The following is a 12178-nucleotide window of genomic DNA, read 5'->3' as shown; positions in this document are numbered from 1 at the left end:
CAAAGTAAAACTTTTTGGCCTAAATGCAAAACTTAATGTGTGATGAAAAAGCTAATGCTGTTCATCACCATGCACACACCATGGAGATGCTTTTCTTCAGCATGGACAGGGAAACTGGTCAGAGTTGATGGGAAGATGAAAAGGCTGCAAAAGACTTGAGCCTTGAATTGAGGTTCCCTTTCCAGAAGGACAACGACCTTAAACATCCAGCCAGAGCTCCAATGGAATGGTTTAGATCAAGGCATATTCATGTGTTAGAATGGCCCAGTCACAGTCCAGAGCTAAGTTCCATTGAGAATCTGTGGCAAGACTTGTTTCCAGATGCTCTCCGTCCAATCTGACTGAACCTCAGCTATTTTGCACAGAAGAATTGTCAAATATTTCAGCCTCTAGATGTGCAAAGATGGTAGAGACATCCCTCATAAGACTTGCAGCTGTAATTGCAACGAAAGGTGGTCCGACAATGAACTGACTCAAGGGAGCTGAATACAAATGCACGCCACACTTTTTAGATTTTAATTTAAGAAAGTTTCCAAAACTCACTTTTTTTTAAGGACCAGTTCAGTTCAAAATGACTTTGAGGGGCGTACATAATAGAAAACCCTAATAAATCATCCCATTTTTGAAACAGCGCCCCCAAATTATTCAAAACCGAATGAAGTTAATTAACCCTTTAGGTGCTCCACAGGAATTGAAGCAAAATATTGGTGAAATTTAAAAATTTGCATTTTTTTCATTTTAATTCATTTTTCGCACAACAAGGGTTAACAGCAAAAGAAACCACAATGTTTATCCATTTAAAAAGGTAAATTTCAAGTTGTCAATCCTACTGTGAGAGCTGCAGGTCTCAGGTGCGGTGGGTTCTGTTCACACCAAGTTCTAATACACAAGACAAATGAGAAACCGCTCTGCTCCCAGCAGATACAGATCTGGCCAGTCTGAAAGATGTCGCCACTCCTTGATGTAACCAATCACTGTTAGGTTAATACTTCAAAATAAACTCCTACTCGTTTCTCCTTTAGGCAATTGGACAGAGGAGCAAAGGATAGTGAAGTACCGTAGTTGCTTTTATAAAACCAGCATTTATTGTACCTACATTCGTACTTTTATGATCTTGTATGCTCACCCTCTCAAACAATTGTATAAAAAGCGAGAAAAAAAAGTAATACTTTACATTGGTGAAAAATAAAAATATTATGGATTTTGGTATATGGCGATATAAAATGTAACTTATTTTTTTATAAAAAATTTCATGATGCAAAAGTAGTAAAAGATAAAAAAATATAAATTTGATATCATAATAACTGTATCGACCAAAATAATAAAATTATAGTACCATATTTAACGCATATATAACCCCATAAAAAAACACTGACAGAATTGCAATTTTTGCCCACCTCATCTTTTAAAAATGTGTATAAAAAGTTATCAAAAAAGTAATTTGTACCACAGAATGGTACGAAAAATCCTACAGTTTGTCCCTCAGCAAAGAAGTCCTGACACAGCTCAGTCAACAAAAAAATTAATATCTTATGGCACTTAAAAACAATTTCAGGAAATTCCATGTTAGAAAATCCAGATACTGCTTCTTCTCTTCCGAACGCTGTTGTGTCCCCAAACAGCAGTTTACAACGACATTTGAGGGTGTCGCTGTATTCGGAAAAAAATGCATAACACATTGTAGTATTGGTTTTTCTCATGTTACCCTTTGTTAAAATGAAAAATTTGGAGCTAAAGCAACATTTTATTGGAAATAAAATATAATTTTTTATTTTCAGAGCCAATTGTTTCTAAATTCTATGAAACACATGTTGGGTCAAATTACTCACTGCACCCCTTGATTAAATTCTTAATGGGTGTAGTTTCCAAAATGGGCTACTTTTGGGGAATTTCCTTTCTAGGGGTACCTCATAGTCTCTTCAAATGTGACATGGCACCCAAAAATCATTCCAGCAAAATCTGCCCCCCAAAAACCACATGGCGCTCCTTTCCTTTTGTATCCTGCCTTGTGCCCTTACAGCAGGTTACAACCACATATGGGGTGTTTCTGTAAACTACAGAATAAGGGTAATGAATATTGAGGTTTACTTTGTTAACCTTTGCTATGTCACATGAAAAATTGATTAAAATAGACAATTTGCACAAAAAATATGTTTTAAAAATGTAACCTCCATTTTACTTTAATTCCTATTCGTTAACAAAGTTTGTGAAACGGGGTCATTGGTGGGTGGTTTCTGTTATGTAAGCTCCTTAAAGTGACTTCATAACTTAATTGGTCCTTAAAAAAGATGGTTTAGAAAATGTTAAAATTTGCTTCTTAAATTCTAAACCTTCTAACAACCTAAAAAAAAATTATGATATGCACAACAAGCTTTTTGTATCACACTTTTGTTTCTTTTGTTTTTTTACTTAGCACCATACGGCATCAGCAATTGATTTGAAAGATCAACCCCTCCCATGTACATATTCTAGTCCAGGATGCAGGCTTGGGGGTTGTGATAGTGGTACTGCACGTCGTATTGGGGTAGTAGAACTCCTGTTACCATGACTTGTGATCGGTACAAGTATATCCCTCTTGTTTTTTGTACCTAACCAACAACATGTTCTCATTCCCATATCTCTCAACTTTTGAGAAACCTACGCAGGGACAACATCTGCAAAAGATTTAATATTCAGCCATGCCTCTAACCCCACCCAATGATCTATACATGCCCAGTCCTCTAAATCCCCATAGTTCTCCCCCTCACAGTAAGGATAGCCTCTTAGTGCCCCAGAGAAGTCAGAATGTCCTACTAGCGCCCCTCAGACAGTAAGGATGCACTCCTAGTCCTGCCAACGATTTACAATGCCCCTTAGTCCCCCTGACATAGTGTGATGTCCCCTTAAATACCCCCACATAGTGCAGAACCCCTGTAAGTGCCCTCATACAGTATTAGGTCTCCATAAGTGAACCCATAAAGCATAAGGCCCCCTTCAGTGCTCCCCATACAGTATGATGCCACCATGGGTGACCCTATACAGTATGGGGTCCTGTTAAGTACCCCCATACACAGTGATGCCACCTAATTTGCTACAAATTGAATCCTCCCCTACCCCATGTTCTCATGACGAGGGGTGCAGAGAGTCTGCTCTGTTCTCCATTCTGCAAAGACGTCACTGTATCACTCCGGCCTGCGCAGAACCACTTGCAGCAGGGAGGATGCTGGAGCTGTATCTGCATCTTGATAGGATGGGGGAAGCATTCTGGGGGCTCAACCTAAGTGTCCTTCCCTTTGCAAATCTGTTGTGTACCCTGAGATACTCTTGTACAGCTTGTATATTTTGATGCCATACCTTGTCCTGTTGCTGGGCAGGTATTAGCAGAAATGTAAGCTCCCTTTAAAGGGGATCTGCAGTAATAATGCAATTTTACCAAGTGCCAGCAGCCTGCCCCACTAAGCTAAGGATTCAAATTAACCTTCTCCGCTCCTCCATGCTGCCTCCGATGTCTCCATCTTCTGGTCTCCTGCACAGATTTCTTCTGGCACTGCATGGGCAGGGTCACATGCTCCACTGCAGCCAATGACGCAGTGCAGGGACCAGAGGATGGAGGCACCAGAGGCAACATGGAGGATCCAAGTGGCTGGGAGCAGGTAAGTATGAATACTTATTTAGCTAAGTGGGGCAGGCTGTTCTCACTTGCTTATTTGTGGTAAATTGGAGTGAGGTACAAAACGGCAATGCTGCAAAATTTCTGGCTTTTTTACAAGACCTGTATACAGTAACAGCCATGACAATATTATCATCTCCCCTGCATCTACTGTGGTCCAACTCCGGTAGTCAAGTAAATGATGACAAATTTTGAAAATCTTAAGTGAAAAAACATTTTTAAAGGAATCAATTTCTGTGAGGCCCGCAGCATCAACCTGGATTCCTGAGTTGCCCACAGACTCAGGAATTTGAGGCTGAAAATCCTCAGGGGTGGGGTCCATGTGGGATCCATGAGGTGCTTCAGGACCAGAACCATTGCTCTCCCTGGTGCATGCACAGATGAGGTGGATTCAGAAATTTGCACATATGCCAGGGAGAAGGGTGCAGGAAATAGCTGGAACATGGTGAGCATACTTGTCACGCTGATCGCCTTGGCACAGCTAGTAAAACAGCTGTAATATGCAGCCACAACCTCGCTCCAATGGAAGACTCAAGCAAAACCTCTGATCTTCACCATTATAGCCCTTTAAAAGTCATGATTGATCAGCATTGATCTCAGTATTTAAAGTTAGTGGCTGAGGGACAGGTTGTCCACAGGGGATTCACTGTGGTATACCTGGTATAGGTAGACAGCCGGCAGTCCATTGACCATATTGCTTATCATTAGAGCATACATAAAGGGGTTGGCCACTTTCTGGTTATTATTGACCAATGTCTATGTAAGATGCTTATGGGGCACTTACTAATATAGTCTTTGTTGAAATTCTGCACCATTTTCTATATTTCCTGAGGTAAACTCCCTTGTTTGCCAAGTCTTTTGTACTGTCCACATAGAGGTCCTGTCCATAAGATCGCTGCTGATGGAGGGTCATGTGACCAGGCAGATCAACTTTACGTGATGCCTCCTTCTTTCAAATACACTGCACCTGCCATCTGCTCTTGTTCGATTGGGAGTTTAGTGCAGATGCAATGTTTTTGAATGGAGGAGACATCACATGGAGGGGATTTGCCTGGTCACATGACCAGGGGCGTACATAGAAATCACTGGGCCCCATAGCAAGCATCTGAATTGGGCCCCCTAACCCCGCCCACTACCCACCCCTGGCCCGTCCTACCTCCTGTCCTGGCTCCTCTCATGCCACACCCCCATTAAAGAATCCCTAATGCCCCCCAAAATGCCCGGGGGGGAGGAGTAGGAGAGCACACTGTCCACTATGAGCCCCCCAAACCCTTAATGCCCCACAAAATGCTCAGGACAGTGTGCTTTCCTTCTAATCCTCTTCCCCCCTGGGCATTTTGGAGTAATGGGGGCATTAGGGGTTGGGAGGCAGGAGACTCATAGAGGACTCAGTGGGGGGGCAGAGAGACTCAGAACAGTGTGCATGTCTCCTACTCCTCCTTCCCCCTGGGCATTTTGGGGTAATGGGGGCATAAGGGGGGCTCATAGAGGATTTGGGGGGGAGGCTCATACAGGACAGAGTAGGAGGAAAGCAGACTGTCCTCTATGAGCCCCCCAAACCCTTAATGCCCCCCAAAATGCTCAGGACAGTGTGCTTTCCTTCTACTCCTCTCCCCCTGGCATTTTGGGGGGCATTAGGGGTTGGGGGCTCATAGAGGACTCGGGGGGGGGGGGCTTATAGAGGACAGTGTGCTTTCCTCCTACTCCTCCCCCTCTGGACATTTTGGGGTAATGGGGGTATTAGGGGGCTCATAGAGGATTCAGGGGGGGGGGGGCGCCGATCAAAGGCACGTACCGGTGTGTCATGGGTTTAAATCGCGATTGTGGCGTGTCAGGGGTTAATCGGAACAGGATGCTCCTCTCTCCCCTCCTCTTCCTGTTCAGCACCTGCACCCTGCAGCACCGTCCTCACCAGGCTCCTGCGATCCCCCCATCGTCACCCATAACCCTCCAGGTAGGCTAGTCAGTGAGGGAGAGGCACCGTTAGGCAGGGATAGAAGGGAGAAGTTAGGGGGGGGGGGGGAAACACTTTTATCAAAACTTTTTTTTTCAGCTTTGAGAAATTTTATGTCCATTTGCCATGAAGTCCTGCGGAAGACCTAAAGGGTTAACAAAGTTTGTAAAACCAGTTTTGAATACCTTGAGGGGTGTAGTTTCTAAAATGGGATCATTTTTGGATGGTTTATATTACATACATTACATGACTGCCTTACCAAACACGGCAGGTGGCAGTCCGGACACTATTTGGGGAATATCACCAGTGACACCCCTCTTCATCGATAAGAGAGTCTGTGTGAGTTATCCTACCCCAAGTATGGCCTGCCTCACGGTATCATCCAGGACATAGTATTTACACTTTTTATCTATCTATTTATCCTGCTTTGATCCATGATGTTATTTATAACAACTATCATCCTTTAACCGACCCCCTGATGAACCGTAGTGGGGAAACACGTCGGGGTTAAAATCAACATCAGCATATGTGTGAAAATTCCCAAGGTACAGGGCTGTACAGGGCCAAACAGGGTAGGTACGGGGACATGGTGATCCCACCATCAGGGTTCATCCCTGGGCGAAGGGTTAACCTAGGGAGGGTACAGGGAGAGAACCATCCCCAGTACCCATAATAAGTGCCCTAACCTTTCACCATATCCCACACCTCTCATAAATGTCATTAGTGCCCTTGGAATTTGCACTACTTACATCTTATTTATTATTTGCACCAATTCACGGTGGTAGCTGGGCGATATCCTGTCGTGATATATATGTTTGTACCCAGTTATCATAGGGTGATACTTTTTGCTTTTTAAATTGAGCTAATAAAAACTACATTTTAAAAGGGTCCAATCTCTAGGCTAATATTCACTTTCACAGACACTTATACTATTGTTATATATCTAATTTTCCTTTGAGTTTTTCTATTATCTAAGCCTCACAAAGTGACTTCAGACCTGACCTGGTCCATAAAAAGTGGGATTTGGAAAATTTCTGAAAAATTTCGAAATTTGCTTCTAAACTTCTAAGCTATGAAACATCCCCCAAAAAATAAAATATAATTCCCAAAATGATACAAACATGAAGTAGACATATGGGGAATGTAAAGTCATCACAATTTATTGGGGTATTACTATGTATTACAGAAGTAGAGAAACTGAAACTTTGAAATTTGCAAATTTTTCTAAATTTTTGTTAAATTTGGTATTTTTTAATGCAAAAAATTTTACTTGTTTGACCCAATTTTAGCAGTGTCATGAAGTACAATATGTGATGAAAAAACAACGGCTTGGGTAAGTAAAAGCGTTTTAAAGTTATCAGCACTTAAAGTGACACTGGTCAGATTAGCAAAAAATGGCCAAGTCCTTAAGGTGAAATAGGGCCTAGTCCTTAAGGGGTTAAGAAAATTAAAAATGTATCAAAAAAGTATAAAAAAAGCATACACATACAAATATTTTTTACAATAAATAAGCTTTATTGCATACAGTATAAGTACCAAAACACATGCATTTGGTATCATCACAACCATTGCAATCTGCACAATAAATGCGTATGATGATTGGTGCATGCCATAAAAAACCTTATTAACTGAACCAGAAAATGGTACAACTCACCCTACAAATTTGTTTTTTGCTCAAGGGGTTAAATGACTCCAAGACATCTTTCTTGGGGTATGGATGTAATGACTAAAGCTTTTGTTATGAATGTGGGTGTTTTACTTTAATTGTTAAGTTGTTAAAGGGATTGTTTCATTCCCCAGCAAAGAGTGGCTCCTGCTCTGGAGGACTCAACACGACCATGTATTACACGGTTATGCATTCATTTGATTGGCAGCCATGTAATACCACATTTCTCCTGTAGTGGCCGCAGCAGGAGAAATGTTTGGCTGCCTATTCAGCTGGAGATTTTAGCTGCCAGCTTCTAATGTTCAGCAGAAGACCACAAGGTCCTCATTTTGGGAAACTGTAATCAGTTAACAACCCTTTTAAAATTTAATTTCACTCTAATATCTGCAGTCTGAAGTTGTATGGCCACCTTAAATGGTTGTCCAGAATAGGCCATCTAGGTTGTCCTCAGGATCAGCCATTAATGTTTAATTGGCAGGGGTTCGACACCCTGCACCCCCACCAATCAGCTGTTTCAGAGTAGCTTGGGTATCTGAACTACACTGCTCCATGCATTGTGTAATGGACAGAGCTGTGTAGTTCCGGCGCTGACTTGGCGCCAGAGCTACTGCAGTACAGCTGATTGGAAAGGCAGTTGAACTCCTGGTGAGGATAGGCCATCAAGTCCTAGGCAACCCATTTAAGATCATGGAGGGACCACGAAAAGACCATGTTCAGGGTCAAAATGTACATTTCACAGGACCAAGTAGAATTGGTCATTACCTAGTAAGTGTATGGAGCTTTTTGGTGAGCACAGTGTTGTCTTCATAGCACAGGGATAGCTAAAACAATTCCACAGCTCAAGGACCCTATCAAACAGTTCCTTGAGCTTCGTGAACCTTTATGACATGAGGGAAGGGTCCGGAGTGCACTGTTGAGGATATATGTAGTCATCTCTGAATTTATTATATTTTGTGAACCTTTTGAGGGCTATTCCTTTATTGTTTTAATGAATACATCTTTTTAATGCATTTTCTGAACACTTCATCTCTAATGCCATATATAAAAGGGCTGAGGAGCCGTGGCAAACACATAAAAAACAGGAAATTAAAAATAACCAAAATTAAGACATATTCTCCTTTGTATGACTCTGTGAACGTGGATGTCAATGACAGGAGACTTAGTAGCAATTGAAAGGCATGGAGCATTAGGGTCCTACCGGCCTTCGAAGCAGAAGAACTCTTGGAATTAGTTTTTCGCGCTATGAGAATAACTCTCATGTAGGTAAACATTATGATAAGACTCACCAGAATTATACTAGTGATCAAGGAGAAGGACCTTATACTGGACTGCAAAGGTTTCAATATGATTGAATCATGGGTACATAGTAGATATTGGGAGAAAAAACTCTTCTCAGCTGTGACAATCAAGACAATAAAATCGGCAACATTAGGTAGTGTTCCAATAAACCACAAGACTGCAATGACAAAATAAGATCGTTGAGTGGTACAAAACACGATGTGCCTCAAAGGGAAACAAATGGCTATGTAACGCTCCAATGCCATGACGGCTAGGTTGTAGGGAGTCACCTTGAAGGTCGTACCAGCAAGACTGACCATTATATAGCAGATGGGCATTGGAATGTATACAACATACATAAAGGTCACTGAGAGGACAAATGCCAGGATGAGATACAATGTATCATTGATGAGCATGTGGGCGAAGAGTATATATCGAGCATTCTCCTTGACATGTGGAGTAGTGAAGAAGACAATCAGTAGAACAATGATGAGGTAGATACAGATGGAGATGAATAAGCTTGCTATGACAAGACATATGTAATTGAGAATATTGTAGCCCTTCGTTTCCCAGAAGGTCAGCTGGATGACATATGAATCAATGCTAGTTATATTCATCACTGCTGAGCCTGGATAGACAATGAGAGATTAAACTTTCCACTCTAGAAGGAAAATATATATAAAATAAGCTTTATTTTCCATGTACAATTCCACTGCTCAAGAGTCCAAAGCAAGTTCTCTGCCTGGACAAAAATCTGTGCTAATCTCTTGGATTTATATATAAAACCAATGTCTATGCAACTTCTTTAGCCTCCTTGTTCTGTCCCACCACGAATATGGCCCTGCATTATAATAATGTAACATTAGGTGATGGAAGAATGACCTAAATCACTAATAAATAATTCACCCCTTTCAAACCTTTGGACTTATGCTTGAGGGCAAAACAAATTCTGCTCCATGTTCTGCCACTTAAGGCTAGTTTCACACCTGCAGTAAAGCCAGCTGGTAGATTGCTCCGGCAGATGGTTACTGCCGTTTAGCACTGGAGCCCATTGATTAATATGTTATCTGGCAGGGATCTGGCTGGTTTCTGGCATGGGCGCTGAGCTGAACGAAAAATGGTGGCTCATGCCAGAAACATGCCGAATCCCCACCAGATCCCATTATAGACAATGGACTCCAGTCATGCCCAGTCCATTTCGGCTATGCTGGATACAATGAACTCTGGCAGGCTCCTAACAACACCCCAGTGTTAAAAATGGCATATGGCAAGTAGAATTCCTATTATAGATTTTGCATTGGAGCCCAGGAAGTGTGTCTTACAATTGGCTTTTGTTTCTAAAGCCATAACATGGGGGAAGTAAAGTTTAAAGGGGGATGTCTACACAGGACCATTTTCTTTAGTTTTATGATAGCAGGAAGTGAGGGCTTATGATAAATAAGGTATGACACAACCCTTAGGATGTAAATCTGTGTCATGCAAGATTGTGCCACATTCTTCAGAAACTACAAGAGGCTCAATGTATAGCTGCTGCCGACTTTGGCAGATAGATGACTGTCCGAAGAGGAACGAACAGTCAAATTTAGCACTGGCTCTAAAAAAAAGTTCAGGAACCTACAGAGATACACTGCATTATATTTATTTTATTGCACAAAGAGTACAAATTTTAGTTTTATAAAATGTTTAAGAAAAAATAATTGCAAAACTTTTTTTGGGGTCGTAATTGTCACTGCACCAGAACCTGGTAACTCCATATATATCCTTCCTTACAATATACAAGTGTCCTGCCCAAGGATCAGAATATGGCAAAGAACAAATGTATTTGTTGGAAAAGAGTTGAACAGAGGCTTATTTAATATGATGTTCAGCCTTAGGAATGAAATTCACAAATTGAGAAACAACAGTTCTTATCTACTCTATTGCTACATGTTTTCTTGTGAAAGCTTTAGGAGCTCTCTGGCTCCTCTTGGGATAGATTTAGTAGGTCCATAGACTTAAAGTGTAACTGTCATTCTTATTTTATTTTTGTAATGTATAGGGGCAGTGATACTAACCATTTTTGTAATATAATTTAATTACGAAAATTGTACATTTCTATTAGTAAAATAGCTCTAAAGTGGCCCAATTTGAGCCTTAGCAACGCTCCTCTGTCTTCTGTTTACATAACTGTGGAGACTTGCTCAGCACTGACTGCTTTATGTAAACAGAAGACAGAGGTGCATTGCTAAGGCTCAAAATTTGCCACTTTAGAGATATTTTACTAATAGAAATCTACATTTTCTGTAATGAAAGTATATTACAAAAATGGTTAGTATCACTGCCCCTATACATTATAAAAAAAAAGAAAAGAATGACGGTTACACTTTAAATAATAGTTTGCCTTTTGACAGGGGACGATGGGCATCAGAGGGAACGACTTCAGAAGGATGTCTCAGCCCCTTTGTTGTAGTGATTTGTAGAGTGTTGATCGAAGGCATAAATTGGAATTTCTAGGGTCAAGTGCATAGTCTATAACAGGGCCCCTCTCCAACCAGGTGCCATTTATAATACTGGTATCCCCAGCTTTGACTGCTTCCTATGCACCCCAACAGCTCCATCCCTGACTCTGTATGATATTTTAGACTATCTTAAGGTGACACTGGATACAGGGACCAGCATTGACAGTAAAAGCAGCAACACCTCATAAAAATACATGGCTTTTACTGAGCCTTGCTGACACTGAGATTTCCCATTGAAGCACTTGTCAAATAACAAACCTGTTACACAGTTAGTTGATCTGTTAGTTGATTTTGCTGGTGTTCTCGTTCTTTGCTATCACTTACTGCAAACAGATGTCTTGATATTTTCCCAGTTTTCACTGCTTCTCAGATGCTTAGTTGTGTAGCTGCTCCATCTTTACCATTCTGGGATATAGAATTAATACTAGGAAAGTCAGAACGTCCAATACCTCCCTGAACACGGCTCCTATATATACGGTATCATCATTACCAGATGTCTCTGGGGCAGCAATGTTTTTCCATTTGATTAGTTTCATCAACATCTAAATAAAGATGACAGGAAGATCTTAATTAGAGTTTTCTACAGTCTGAAGGCCATCTCCAAGGGCATTGACTGTTTGTCAACTCTAATAATGACAGATTTTGACAAGACGTACAGGGAGTGACATACTGACAAGGAATGTCCCACAGGTTTGGCGCATTGCAAATGTGGCACCAGTATTCAAAAAGGGTCCAAAAACAGACTCCGGAAACTATAGGCCGGTAAGTTTAACATCTGTTGTGGGTAAACTGTTTGAAGGTTTTCTGAGAAATGCCATCTTGGAGAATCTCAATGAAAACAAGGAAATAACGCCATATCAGCATGGCTTTGTGAGGGATCGGTCATGTCAAACTAATTTAATCAGTTTCTATGAGGAGGTAAGTTCTAGACTTGACAGCGGCGAATCAATGGATGTCGTATATCTGGACTTCTCCAAAGCATTTGACACTGTACCACATAAAAGGTTAGTATATAAAATGAGAATGCTCGGACTGGGAGAAAACGTCTGTATGTGGGTAAGTAACTGGCTGAGGGATAGAAAACAGAGGGTGGTTATTAATAGAGATGTCTGGTACAATTCGCCGGCGAACAT

At 41.2% G+C, this 12178-nt stretch overlaps 1 protein-coding gene across 1 annotated transcript; it reads right to left on the bottom strand.

The window, feature by feature from the left end:
• Positions 1 to 8246: 8246 nt before the first annotated feature.
• LOC122930779 (odorant receptor 131-2-like) lies at positions 8247 to 9164 on the bottom strand. The gene has a single exon (XM_044284362.1). It carries the CDS (start codon positions 9162 to 9164, stop codon positions 8247 to 8249), a length of 918 nt encoding a protein of 305 aa, XP_044140297.1.
• Between the last annotated feature and the right edge of the window lie 3014 nt (positions 9165 to 12178).

This window comes from Bufo gargarizans, chromosome 3 (assembly GCF_014858855.1).
Source record: "Bufo gargarizans isolate SCDJY-AF-19 chromosome 3, ASM1485885v1, whole genome shotgun sequence".
Classification (NCBI taxonomy): Eukaryota; Metazoa; Chordata; class Amphibia; order Anura; family Bufonidae; genus Bufo; species Bufo gargarizans.
The sequence above is the reverse complement of the archived record's forward strand: the minus strand, read 5'-3'. Positions and strand labels throughout refer to the sequence as shown.

What these genes read in the sequence shown, in the direction of transcription:
- LOC122930779 (XM_044284362.1), bottom strand. Translation starts at nt 9,164, where the DNA reads ATGAATATAACTAGCATTGATTCATATGTCATCCAGCTGACCTTCTGG.